This window comes from Papilio xuthus, unplaced genomic scaffold (assembly GCF_000836235.2).
Source record: "Papilio xuthus unplaced genomic scaffold, Pxut_1.1 DF826961.1, whole genome shotgun sequence".
Taxonomy (NCBI): domain Eukaryota; kingdom Metazoa; phylum Arthropoda; class Insecta; order Lepidoptera; family Papilionidae; genus Papilio; species Papilio xuthus.
This window is the reverse complement of record NW_013531688.1, coordinates 3,821,926-3,836,262: the sequence shown is the minus strand read 5'-3', so window position 1 is coordinate 3,836,262 and position 14,337 is coordinate 3,821,926. Positions and strand designations below refer to the sequence as shown.

At 33.4% G+C, this 14,337-nt stretch overlaps 2 protein-coding genes across 2 annotated transcripts; both read right to left on the bottom strand.

The window, feature by feature from the left end:
• Positions 1–10,150: 10,150 nt before the first annotated feature.
• Positions 10,151–12,426, bottom strand: LOC106120398 (uncharacterized). The gene is made up of 2 exons (XM_013315744.1): positions 11,983–12,426; positions 10,151–11,498 (listed from the first exon to the last, which is right to left on the bottom strand). Exons 1-2 carry the CDS (start codon positions 12,061–12,063, stop codon positions 10,269–10,271), a joined length of 1,311 nt encoding a protein of 436 aa, XP_013171198.1. The 5' UTR covers positions 12,064–12,426; the 3' UTR covers positions 10,151–10,268.
• Positions 12,427–12,522: 96 nt separating this feature from the next.
• Positions 12,523–13,915, bottom strand: LOC106120399 (uncharacterized). The gene is made up of 3 exons (XM_013315745.1): positions 13,624–13,915; positions 13,206–13,275; positions 12,523–12,892 (listed from the first exon to the last, which is right to left on the bottom strand). Exons 1-3 carry the CDS (start codon positions 13,870–13,872, stop codon positions 12,582–12,584), a joined length of 630 nt encoding a protein of 209 aa, XP_013171199.1. The 5' UTR covers positions 13,873–13,915; the 3' UTR covers positions 12,523–12,581.
• Positions 13,916–14,337: the final 422 nt, after the last annotated feature.

Sequence of the window (14,337 nt, the reverse complement as noted above, 5' to 3'; positions counted from 1 at the left end):
GAATAAAGTCTCACATAACCCGTTCTTTCCAGAAGGCAAGGTATCTTTGAAGATATTTCCTCGTTATAAAAAAAAGACTTTTTAATTATGAATAAACAAAACCGGTACCAATAGCTTGTGAAATATATCACCTGACACGACCAGACAACTTATAAAAGTTATACAACATGAAAGTGAATAAAATTTCGTTTAGCAAACTGACTTTGCAAGTTGATTTGTAACTTATACCAAGTGTTTGCAAAACGGCTGTCGATGAAACTTTGTGAGTGTTTATATTTTTCCGATTCAAATTTCGCATAAAAGTCTGAGATGAAATGAAAGAGATTATTTTCTTTAATAAAATTGTGTTAAAAAAATGAAAAGGCAATTATTTCGTAATTCTATTTAAGTGACTTTTACGAGTACTCTGTGAGGACGTTAAAAGGCTGTTCATTATTATTAAACGAGGGAAGAGTAAACTGAAGCAGTTACAATGACGACTCTAATTTATTACTATTGCTCCTGAAAAAGAGATCATTTAATGTCCCTTTTTACGATCTTGAACTTGCTACCTTACCTAGAATAATCGAAATCTTAAGCACCATTGTACCAAAATCGAACAATTACTTTACAAAAAAAAATATCTTTTGTATATTTAGAATACGTGCGAAATTAACAGTATTATTGCAGGACAGTTTTGAGCATGGCATTTAACTTTACAGGACCAATAATCATTTTTATCGTCAAAGAATATTAATTATTTTAACATCTAAATTCGACTCTTTCTTGTCTCTCCCTCTCTCTCTCTCTGTCTGTACTTTCTGCATTATACTTTTATATAATGAAACACCAGGGTCGCAACACAATAATGTTTTATATTAAAGTTTCGGTAGGATTATGTTCTAATTTGCACTCACTGAAACCTCGTAATAACCTTCTGCATTGCATAATACTCGCATAATGTCTCGCAAACATCTGCTAAGACATTGCATAATTAAGAGGTACATAAGATGCGTCAAATGTTATATATACGAATTGAAAACACACACATGTTCATAACCACATTATTTTTCGCATAGAATACGATAAATAGCAATATAATTTTATATGTTTTATTTTCCTCGGCGGTATTTCCAAACCAATACGACCTAAGGTGCTTAAAAAAGCGAGCATACCATTTCCTTAAAGGCCGGCAACGCAACTGCAGTTCTGGTGTTGGAGATGTCCATGGGTGTCATTGGTCACCTCGGTGTTCCCGCCGCACATACGCTCTTTTCTCTTATAAAAAAAAATACAAGTGCTACCACACTCGAAACATAGTATCTATGAAATAAAAGGCGACAAATGCGAGCTTTAACAACCGTTTTCCTTAACTAATACTTGTAAATTAGACTTAATTGTTATTGCTTCTGTTTACTGTCTTCTCGTTTAATTAAGAACAACGTAAAGTTTTTCCACTCACTAGCGACAGTTTCAAATATACATTAACATGTAACTTTGACAAATTATAATTGATAAAACTAACAATTTTATTAATATTGTAAACTAGCTGTCGCCCGCGACTCCCTCTGCGCGGAATTAAAAACAAATACTATTAGTAGCCTATGTGTTCTTCCAGGCTATGTTCTATATGTGTACCAAATTTAAGATCCGTTCAACCGTTCTGGAGATACCTCCAAACAAACATCTATCCATCCATCTTAACATTTGCAATCATAATATTAGTAGTATATTAAAGTTTTGATGCTTTAAGATATATCCAGAAGCACTAATGTAATCCAAGACATCTTCAGTCGTTGTAATTACGTATAAAATAGGTCATAAGTAATTAATTTGTGAGATAAGGCAACTCAGCACTTTCGACAAACAAAAGGCTTGCAGAGATCAGAAGCACCGCCTCATTGTCTCTCCTCTCGTATCATTTATTACCTTCACTGACACACTCACACGTCATTCTGGTGCCGGAAGAAGTAGGGATACTAAACAAATTACGAGTTATGAACGATGTTTAAACAAAGAACTACTGGTATAGATGAAATTCCAACTTTGTTTTTCTTTTATTTTTTTCGAGAATAGCAATCGACAGTAATTGAGTAAAAAAGGTGAACAAAATACGAAGACCTGTGTAAAAGTAACTTTTATTTTAGTAAGTATAAGCGAAAACTTAAAAGATATGTCCCGGCGACAATGACAAAAGTTTTAAATTGCTCCAAAGTTTAACTTGTCGATCCAAACGCCCCGGGGCGTTGAAAATACCTAGTCGGCTACTATCCAACTTTTTTCAAGTGCTTCTTTAGGCGCGGCTAATGCATAATATAATTTAATGTAGCGAGACACGATCACACCTTGATAAGCCTACATCAGTCCAATGCGAGACATAAGCATTCCCCAATGCTCAGTATGCGGTGCTTCGCTTTTCGCATCCAGCGACTTCCTGCCGTCAGCACCAAATTATCGGTCCACTCTGAACGACACCCCCGTTCCACGCTTCATCCACGCGTGTAGGGGGTTACACTGGTCGGATATGGAACTGACGCTCGACAATCACGTGACTTATCGAAAGTTATTGTCAGTTCTATACATTTTTGCAGTTCGCTATGGATTCACTTCGAAACGAATGTATGTACTTTGTCTAACCCCGCTGGTCGCTTCCTTACTTATGGTTTCGTTTGTTCGATGTGTTGTTAATTTAATAATATCTATTTACTTACTTACAGACTAATTTAAGACATAGACGTAGTGTTGTACATATGTTGAGTGGAAGAGACAAAGGAGTTGTGCATCTAATTGTTTTCACGGGGTGCGGCGCGGGGGATAGGGGGCGCGAGGGCGCACTTTGTCTCGGCTGTTTAACTCGTCTTTAGTTTCGGAGGATGTTCACCTAAGATGGTTCCACGTTGAATTAGTTTAACACTTACTGCATAACTCATAGGCATATTTGGTAAATTAATTTGGTACAAAACTATATTGAATTGTCGATTATAACAAATAAGAAAGTTATATTATACAAACTAGATTAAGATTGAATACTTCTTTATTTAAATTGAATTTTTCCCTTAAAAATATACTCGTATTCTGGCAACGCAAGTACGCATACTAAACGCAATTATTCAAGTTTATTGCGTCCATTTAAAAACCCACAATACATGTATTCAAACGTCTAATTTATCCAATGTCTAGGTGCAATTAATTTTTAAGCTACATCGTTTATCTCCACGATTTTACGTGGAATGGCAACAATGGCAACAAATACATTTATGATCATATTTTATTAACATTTTTATATAATATTTTTCTTTACAATAAACAAAATCAGCTTTATTGAAACTTTACTAATAAATACGAAAGTTGTAATAAATTGATGTATGGTCAAAAATTTTGAAAGAAAGAGTTTTTATTACGGATAATAAAGATTAAACCAAAAACAATAACTAACATAAAAATTGCACATGATTGAGAAATTAAATTAAACTTAAGTTACCATTTATGGTTATTTTGTGTAATCTAGTGATACCCACACTAGGCAATGCTTGTATCGTAGGCACCGATATTCAGATAATCAAAAGTCAATTACTCAAGAACAACTAGACGGTTCTACACCACCTGGATGGCTGGCATTCTACAACGGTGCGATTCTCGCACAACTTCTTGCCTTGCAATACGACTTAGGGACCTTCAAGAAGCGAGTATACCATTTCCTTAAAGGCCGGCAGCGCATCTGCAGTTCCTCTGGTATTGCAGATATCCATGGGTGTCGTTGATCACCTCGGTGTTCCCGCCTCTCGTTTGTCCCTTCTCTTATAAAAAAAACTTTGAAATAACTCGTAAGCTACTGACATTTTTTTTAATTCTATGCCAAATCACAACTTGCAAACTTCAAGAGTAACTGCATTTCGACTACAAGTTTTAAATTAAGACCATATATTATTAGTACATACAAAACAAATGCGCAGTAATGGCGCAGCAACTTTCACAAAGTTTTCTATTGCCCATAAAACAGTAATAATTTGCCTGCAGTGAAATAGCTTAAAATTTTATTGACACTTAAGTTTCGAGATATTGAGCAACATAGTAGTTCATTAAAGATTAAATATAATTTAAAATAGCAATTAAATCTTAAGATTTTTCTCATATATTTTTTATTCAAAATTTGAATTTCGAATTTCGAATAGAACAATTCATATGTTGATAAAATTTATGAATAAATTGTCAACCGAAATAAAATCATTGTTGAATATAATTTACGTAAAGCAATTAAATCATAAATATCATTTAAAGTGTCAAATTTTTATGTAAATTTAATTAGTCGATATTAAACGTAGCATCGCTTCATATCACGAGTCTAGGAGTCAATTAATTTCAGCAGTAGAACGACGTCTTCCATTGAAAGCCCCAAATTAGATGCATACGTGTCTTTTCAACGGTAAACTAATCGTCTAAAAAGCTTTTAACCCAGTCTACTTTGATATATTTTAAAACGATGTCTACTTTCTGTGGATTTCTCCCTTTATTAAAACACCATATGTCACACGCGACACCGTCCGCGCCGAATTAAAAAAAAGTTTTTAGTAGCCTATGTGTTCTTCTAAGTTACAGGATGAGAGAATCGGAGGCATCTCAATTCTTTTTTTTCAAAAATTACCTCGACGAGTTTTATGTACATTCAAATTTCGAACGATTATTTCAAATGCTTATAACTGTAGAATGAATAATTTTCAATCGTAATTTAATTTACGATGGTAATTCGCCATTGGCTCAGAGGGATTGCGACCACCTGAACGTGTGCAAGCTACGATTGCGGTCGGTTAATTGACGACTCGAATGTCGCCTGACTACCGACGCCCGCCTAACGCCCGCCCGTCGCCCGCCTAACGCCCTCAGAACACCCGCCGCCCCAGTGGAATCCGTTGAACGTCATTAAACAGAAACCTCTCGCCTACCTTTGTGCAATTGCTTCATTCGAGATTATTGACATAATAAACCTAGACAATTTACCTACATTACATGTAAGAATAAAGTTCAATCACCAATTCAATCACCAATTAATCTTAAACTTACCATTTCTAGATTGTTCCATATCAGCGTAAAATTTAATTGCGCTATATTCTAATTACTTTAGTCTTTAGTATACTGTCGTATATACGTAGTTTAGTTTTTTATGTTGGTAATTGCGTTTTAAATCTCTTTTAATGAACAGTAATGATTCGATTTATCTGTTAAAAACGAAGTGTAGCACGACATTAATTAGACAAGTGATTAAATGTATTGTGGTGTTTTTTAATGTTGGCAATAAAAGAGAATGATTGCAGCTAGTGTGCAAACGTTGGCAGCACTGCGCTGCGCGGGTTTAACGCTTATAGGGTAAATTTTAATTTATTGCCGCATAATTTTTTGAATTGTGCACTTTGCGTTAACGCGAGCAGTACTTGAGTTCAGTCCAGTGTGATACACGTGCCTGTAAAATGTAAAATTTTCGCATAATTTTTAATAATCTCAATCGAGTTTTAAAAAGGTTTAGAAGACTTTAAGATACAGCTAAAACATCGTACATTTAGAATGTGCGAGAAAGCGACAGATATATATAAAAGTTTAACATCATATTTTACGATCTTTTGATAATATATACAAAATATTTAAGGCTAAAATTCGAAAATTTCTTGCGCTAATATTTAAAGTATAAAAAGCAGCATCTCTTAAACTAACCACGTGTTAAGCAGTCAAGACAAAGGGCTCGCGGCGTGCGCCGACAGCCGACCAACTATCAGATGCACCGCGCTCCTTTGTCTCGCGCCAACCACCGTACATCACGCTAACTACCTCACTAAGCAACGCTTACACTGCACTGCTGAAAACTTACAAGATAAACATATGAACAATATATATACTTAAATATAATTATTCTTAACCAATCCTACTTCTTACTAATATTATAAATACGAATGTTTAGATGGATGGATGTTTGTTTGAAGGTGTCTCCAGAACGTCTGAACGGATCTTGCTGAAATTTGGAATACATATAGAATCTGGAAGAACACATAGGCTACTAAACATGTTACTTTTTAATTCTTTGCGGACGGAGTGGCGGGCTACCTAGTCAACGTATAAAATACTATTATTAATTCAGTTTTTTAATTCCTGCCGAATTATAATGAGCAAAAGTTCAAACTAAATAATCTGTCACTATTTTTTGATAAATATAAAGACTCAAACTAAATTATTGTATCATAATACGACGAAAAAGTTGTTACTCAAAACTATTTATTCCTCTTTGTAACCCTGTAAGGATATAATTTCCACGCAAGTTAGTAAAATTCAACTTAGGGTCATAAAAATCACGAATATGTAACAACAAAGTTGCGTTTGTACTTATATGCTTGTAATTGTTGTGAAAATAAATATTATTGTATTCATTATTATTTTAATAAAAAATCAATACTAAATCTATATTTAAACATCATTAACATCGTCCATAATAGAAATATACTTTTAAACTCGTAAGATACCTTAAACGTGTCTTATGTTAAGACACCAATGGGTCGCCATTTTTTTTCTTAACCGAAACTATTTTATATTGTACTAGCGGACCCGATAGACGTTGTCTGACAATTTGATACTGCGATGGTAGCGCCGTCTGTCGGATCCAATGTAAAACATTCCAAAATCAACAACTACTAATAAATTAAAAATTAATTAAAAAAACATTGTCCAGCGGACAAAATTGTGAATCTAAACCATTCCCAGATCCCCTTGAACACACACAAAAAATTTCATCAAAATCGGTCCAGTCGTTTGAGAGAAGTTCAGTGACATACACACTCACAGAAGAATTATATATATAAAGATAGAACAAGGTCTACAGATTCAGTATTAGTGGCAACGAACCAGCAAATAGAACAAATATGTACGTGATCATATAAGACTCATATCAGTAATTCCGGGCACGTAATTCTCTCACAATAAGTAAAACTCCACGCTTTTGCTGATACACTCATGAACGTATTCATTGGGACAAGAAAAAAAAAATTGGATAACATTAGATATTATCAAAATAGATAGTTTTTCCTTGTTATATTAATTTATTGGAGTAAAAACTGATTCTGAACTTACTATTATAAATGAAAATGTTTAGATGGATGGATGTTAGAAGGTATCTTTAGAACCGCTGAATGGATCTCCATGAAATTTGGCATTGATGTAGAACATAGTCTGGACAATATAATAAAACATATAGGCCTATGTCTTATTTAAATCCTGCGCGGACAAAGTCTAATTAGTAGTAACTAGTTTTTTAATACATTTTATTCCCAAAAAAATATTAAAAACTTATGTATTTATTTTGATTTTTAAATAACTAAAATTTACTTCAATTTCAATAAACAATATTCACTTCTTACATAAAAGTGTACAAAAAATGGTATTAATAATTTCTTTGTTTATCGAGTTTCTTTTTTAAATATGTGCTTGAGTGTACAAGTATGTTATCTAGACAGGGCGTTATATAAAATAATAGAACTTCAAGTAGTCTGCTACAGTGTAGGTGCAATAAATTTCCAATACCATTTCATTATTTTCCGATCTCAACTTTTAGCTTCAATAGATTTAGTTCAAAGAAGTAAGATGAGCGATGTACAGTCAACAACAGAAGTGAAATCGCTATTTATTACGGCATTTGTTTTTAAGACAAAAGTCTAATGATGTCCATAATAGGCTAAAATTATCCCATGTTCTTTATGTTTACACAACCGACATACTCTTTGCAGAACATTTATAACATACTACAGACAGTTAAAGGGATATACAGCGTGTTCCTTTGAAGTATTTTAAATATAATTATTTGTATTGATTTTTTAATACTTATAGTTACCACGCAACTTTTTAACAACAAAAAAATAATTAACTTTTTATATTAGATGTGAGGAACTGAATATATTATCTTTTGATTATGTTAATTTCTGGGATTAATTTCATACAAGAGGAACGTCTCGCCTCTAATGACATTCATCGAATTTTACAGGAGACGACAGACGAGTACAATTATGCCGACGACGTTGATTATAGAGAAATGGACTAGGTAAATTCTACCACTTCAAGGTGTGAGGTACCTAAATACAAATTAAATATAAAGCCTGTGCATTTGTAGATTGACTAGCAGTCACACGTGACTCCATCAGCGTGAAATTAAAAAATCTAATTAGTAGCCAATGCGTTCTTCTTGGATATGTTCTACATCTATGCCAACGTTCATAAAGATCCATTGAGTCGTCCCGGAGATACCTTCATACAAACATCCATTCATACAAATATACGCATTTATAATATTAGTAAGATTGCGAGAGAACTTTTTTACTTGATTTGACTTTCTTCAAATTGAAAGAGAACTTTTACTATTTGAAATTAAAACTTTATAAAGAAACGTTTCTACCTAGGACATGTTAATAAAGGAGATAAAGTATTTGTTACCTCCTTACACGACACGCTGGTAAATATCAGATGTACCGCGCTACTTTATCTTACCCAGGGCGCAGTATATCACGCTAACTACCTCACTTAACATCCTCCTTGCATTACACTATTGAAATAATAAAAAATATATAATCTAAAAACATATATTACTATAAACATATTTTTAACAGTGGTAGAGCTCGCTTTAACATCTTCGCACGAATTGGCCCGGTGAAATACCACGACCACACAGAAGACAGGCGTCAAGTAGAAGCAATTACGCATACCGTCTGATGAGGGTGCGTCCCGGAGGCTTAATTTAGTCCTCTTTCCCTTCCCACTCTTTTTCTTATAAGGAAAGGATGGGAGGTGGAAGTGGACTTTCCGGATGAGAGGATGCATGGAAAGGGAAAATATTTTATTTTTGTGCATCTTCTCCTCCGTCGATTAAAGGTTGGCAACGTATATGCAATTGCGTAAGTCTATGGGCAACGAACACTTCGCTATTTCACCGATTACAGGTGGTCGCTCGCTCGTTTGCCACCTTTGATCTCGCTGAAATTTGGCATAAATGTAGAACATAGTTTGGTAAAACACATAGGCTACTAATTATTTTTTAATTCTGCGCGAACGGAATCGCGGACGACAACTACCATGAATACAAATTTCAGTATCATTTTATTTTTTACATAATAGTAATCGAACCGAGAAAATCAAGAACAAAAAATGTAATACAAACGATAGGCCACGAGTGTCTCACGTAATATTTATCTTCAACAAAGATAAACATGATCAATGTTCAAAATAACTAAAATGATTCACTCTTTCCATATTTATCAGGCAGAAAAATCTATGTCGTTAATCTGTCTGTTGGAAAAAAAGATGTCACAGTTCATTTCATTTCTCTTGTATTTTGTCAACATTATTTACAACACATTCTATGGCTGTCTGTGGAAACGTTTAAGGACAAATTGAATTGTTGTTTGTATTTACTAAGTAGTATTATCAGAAGCGAATACAAACACAAACAAACGCAATAGTTACATTGAAAATAGACAACTCGAAGTCGCAAATATTTTGCAACGATGTCCGTGTCCGAGCAAAAGTCATCTCCTTCAACAAATATGGCTAAGAGTGACACAAATGTATAACTACTAGATGCGACATTGGAATCCATAATAAATTTAATTTACAAACAATATAAAACTTATCCTTTTAATTTGGTCTTGATATTTGTAATTTTAATACTTTTAAGATTTATTGAAATGTGTGGGACTGTCATGTATTTTGTCGTTTCCAGTAGTTTTTATGTCTTTGCAATCTCTATTGGCTATCTGGACATCTGTAGCCATTCCGGTGTGTTTACATTTCATCTCTCAGAGCAACAAACGCTGGTAGTCAGAAGGGGAATGCGCGCGCAGCGATCTAAGATGCGATAGCTTTTACACTTCTTATCGTGATCGTACGCCTTACGCTTTCCCATTGAATACTTACTTTTAAATAAACTGCCACCTTTCAGTACTTTGGTCATAAAATAATTAAATTTCAAGTAAATAATTATCCAACAACTCATCAAATACTTCTATCCAGTAGTATGATTAACTAGGCCTTAAAAAATATGAAAGTACTGAACTGTGCTACATTAAGCCCGTTTAAAGCTCTAATTTAATGTTTTCTAATGTTTGCAGTCAAAAATGAAACTATACATTATTTATTTATTGTGTTTATTTGATTTTTTTATACTTTTTTATGATTATTTTACAAGTATTTACAAATTCCTCAATGGTAGCCACAGTTAGATTTAAATTCGATTTTGTGTTAAGAATCTAACGTATGGATACAGATACCTAATACAAATGTGGATTTCTAGCTATCGCAACATCTATCATAGCCTTTTCCTCTTTATTATCTGTAGGACTGTATCGTACTGTTATTTGATGTTTATCAGTCGGAGTAATAGGTCCAGGTTGTTCTTGATCTTCCCATTCAGATCGACCTTTCAAATAAACATGACGACCACATTTGCAATCCGCTTCGATTCTCTTCCGATGATACGGATCACTATTCACGTTTTTTCCACAATCATGACAATAATGAATCCTATTAACGTGAGCTGGTTTCATTTTGTTATCTTTTACTTTATCAAAATTGTTTTTAGATAATTTACCTATACCTTTATATTCATCCGTGTTTTCTTCATTACCTTTTCGCGCCATATTTTCTTCAACGTTATGAAATGTTACATCGTGAAGATTATGTTGATTGTTGTGCTGGTGATTTGTTACTTTATTTTTAGTATAAGTTCCTTTAGGTTTGTAAGAACGACTATCTTTATTATACTTTTTTAAAAAGCTATCTCTTAAATTTGATGATATTTTTGCGAAAGTTAAAGCAGTATCCTGGTTGCGTACATAAGGTGATACATTTGAAGGTTCAATCTTTTGTCTGTCGATTTCGTGCATCGCTAATTTCGGAGCATCTTCATTATATGCTTTACGCAACAATGGTGGTTTTAACAGTTCTAAATATTCACGATGTTCATTTGCAGCCTTTTCTACATCCTGAACTTTCAGTTTGTCTTTTATTTTATTTACCATTCCATCGTTTTCCAACTTTAACCTACTATAGCATAATTGACTTAGTAAGGTCCCTTGAGTTTTATCAAGTGTCTTGGACATTTTGTCCATTGCCATCTTGTCTTTGGGTGGGTTAGCAACATTAAGAGTAGCAAATCTTCGGCTTAATTCTTCAAATTTATCATTGTCTATATTTGATAAGGCTGATTTTGGCGATGCGTTTATGACATCGTTAGGATTCAGCATTTGTGAGTGAAATAAATTAAGCATAGGACTTTTGAATTTTTGACGAATAAATATAAACGATCGACCATTTATGTTATTTGGACTCTCAACTCCTTGACTTAATATTTCCGAATCATTAATAGTATTTCGATGATCCTCAAGATCGAATTTAGGAATAGTTGTGAATGTTGTGTCATCAGATAATAAAATAGACGTATCCATTATATCTATATCTGTCGTTTGGGAATTTCTATCCACGGTATACTCCGTAGTAAGCTAAAAAAACATTAAAATATTTATTTAATTTTAATATCCCAAAAAAATCGTTGAAATTTTTTGAACTTATTCTTATTTAATTATGAAAATATATAAATTTTTACGATGAATCAAGTTATTATTTTGAACTCGACAAAGCAATAAAAACAAATAATAACAAACAACAGTGGTTCCCCAAGTAGAGTTGGTGGCAGCCGGCGGCAAAAGTTAAGCCAAAAATTAGGTTTATAAAATCTTATGCGCCAACTCCACGTGAGTGGGATAAGGCTAGAGTAATAATGATCTGTGGTCACACCATTTAATTCATTCTATATTTTTCTTTATAATTTTTAACACAGTTTATTAATATGTAATGTGATCGACTTTGAAATATACAATAAATTATTTTTCTATTTAGTAATTAATAAAATGCTTAATCCACTTTATACGTTTCGTTTAAAAGAAATAGACAAATTACTACAAATGAAAGTAACTCACAACTCACCTTAGCAATGCTCGTGGGAAGCGTATTTCCGGAAGGAAGTCCAATATAAAAGAATAATGAAAGAACAAGCTCATTCTTCATCTTGCAGTCGGTGTCTTGAAATTGTTTAAAATAGACTGCAAAGTTGTTGGAGTACGACTTGACGGGCCGAGGTGTGCACCCCGAGTCTTCAGAGCGATTGTTTCAAAGAACAAACATCGGATAAATTATATCATAAAACAACATTACGTCCGCAATAAACAATAATTTAGAACAATAGAAACAATACAGCTAATGAACTCACGATGCAACGTTGAAGATAATAACATTTTGAAAGGGTTTTCTACAACATTCGTTGAGAAGAAAACATTGCTACATAAACTTTTTGATTATAAACTTGTCTGGATTAGCAAAGTTTGATTAGAGGCTAGGTTATAAAAAATAAATCGCGATGCTGATGGAGTTTTCCATTGATATCTGATGTAATCCAAAAGAATTATACTATTTTTATAAAACCTAAGTCACAACCCATGTCTTATTAATGTGTAATGAAAAAAAAAATTTTGTGAACTTAAATTACATTTATTTTTGCATATCAACAAGCAAAATGCATATTAAATTTATTTCTTGAACTGTCCAAAAACAGCTTTAACCTCACGAAGAAGAACTTTCAGGTCAATTCCATTTTCAAGCAGAATGTTAGCTTCCTCAATGAAGGTCTCACTTTCCCACAGAGCGTTCCATACTTGATCCCATTCTTCGCTGTTCAAGTTTTCCATGGCGACTCTGAATTCTTCGTCTTCAGCAATTTTCTGTTCGTAAAGGGCCGTCAGCTTGTCCTTAGGGAAGACATCGATACAGTCGTTGATGAAAGCGGTCATGTCCCTACCGCTCAGAGTGTGGCGTTTTCTTTTGTCGTTTTGTATTTCATCTGCATAAAAACATGGTATGAATGTATAGCAAGAAGCTGACTTTATGTATCTATAACACTTGGCAGGAGAATACGATCGAGTTATAGCTTCAAATGAGACAAATCGTTAAACATACATACTTTTAGGATCATTTAGTACGAATGGCGCGCTTTCGTTACCAAGTCGTGTGTCAGATTGCTTAGTAAGGGACGTAAATATTGATATTTTAATAAGGCTTGTGTTGCTCCGATACAACGGCACAGTATTTAAGGAACATTGATTCATATTTTTCTACTTTGCTTTTATTTATGTACTTAAATTAATTATTCTTACCGATCATTTCATTCAATCGCTCAACGAAGTACGTGATGTCAATATTATCTTTTTCCAAGAAGTCTATCACCTGAAATTTGATGCTTTTAATAAAATATACTTTTAATAACCGAGGCTTATCTTACTAATATTATAAATGCTAATTTTCGGATGGATGTTTATTAGAAGGAATCTCCAAAACGACTCAATTGATCTCGATAAAATTTGGCATAGATGTAACACATGGCCACTAGTTATTTTATTTTCTAATTTCACACGAACAGAATCGCGGGCGACAGCTAGTACTTCAAGAAGTCCGAAAGCATTTGCAAAAAAGTTTTACAACCAATTTAGTAACTATAATAAATTTTACTTGTCTTATGATTGGAAGAACAACTAAGATAATATTGTACAATGATTTTATAGAAATAGTACTCACAGCTTTGAATTCGGGTAAAGATTCCATTTCGTAGACAAGATTTCTGAAGTTGGGGGTGGCCATGTAGTCAAGAGACTTGGTGAACTCTTCGAACTCGATGTAGTGTTCGACCAGGTGCATCATTTCGTGGCCAGCTTCTTCATAAATCAGATCGAGGAAGTCCTCAGCGTTCTCGTGGAAAATCTTCCTCGGCTGAGGAGCTGAAAGGCTAAGAGCCAGCACAGAGAAAAGAACTATAGCCACCTTCATGTTGCTTGATGTTTCCGATTACAATTATGGGATAAAGAAACGTTGCACTTTTATAGTACATGTTATAATCTCATATGTCTAGATAAGATATTCTCGTCATATACCTCTTAACTCATACTTTAAGTTTATATTGTCTGTTTCTTGACATATCGAATATTAGCGATTTTTTTTTTGATATCGGAGAAACATGAATCATCTGAACAAACATACCTATGGAGTATGACGTGTATAAAATTATTGTAGTCATAGTTTTTTTTTTTAACTAACGTTAAGGACTAACAATCATATATATGACAGTCAAAGTTACTATCCCATGAAATACATTTGATATAACAGTCAAATCAACTGTTTACTAAAAGGAAAAAACTGTACTTAATAACGTATTAGCATCGGTATTTCAATGTTTTGTTTCTTAGTTTTATATAGATAAAAAAACTGCGAAACAGTTTGTTTAAATTAGATAAT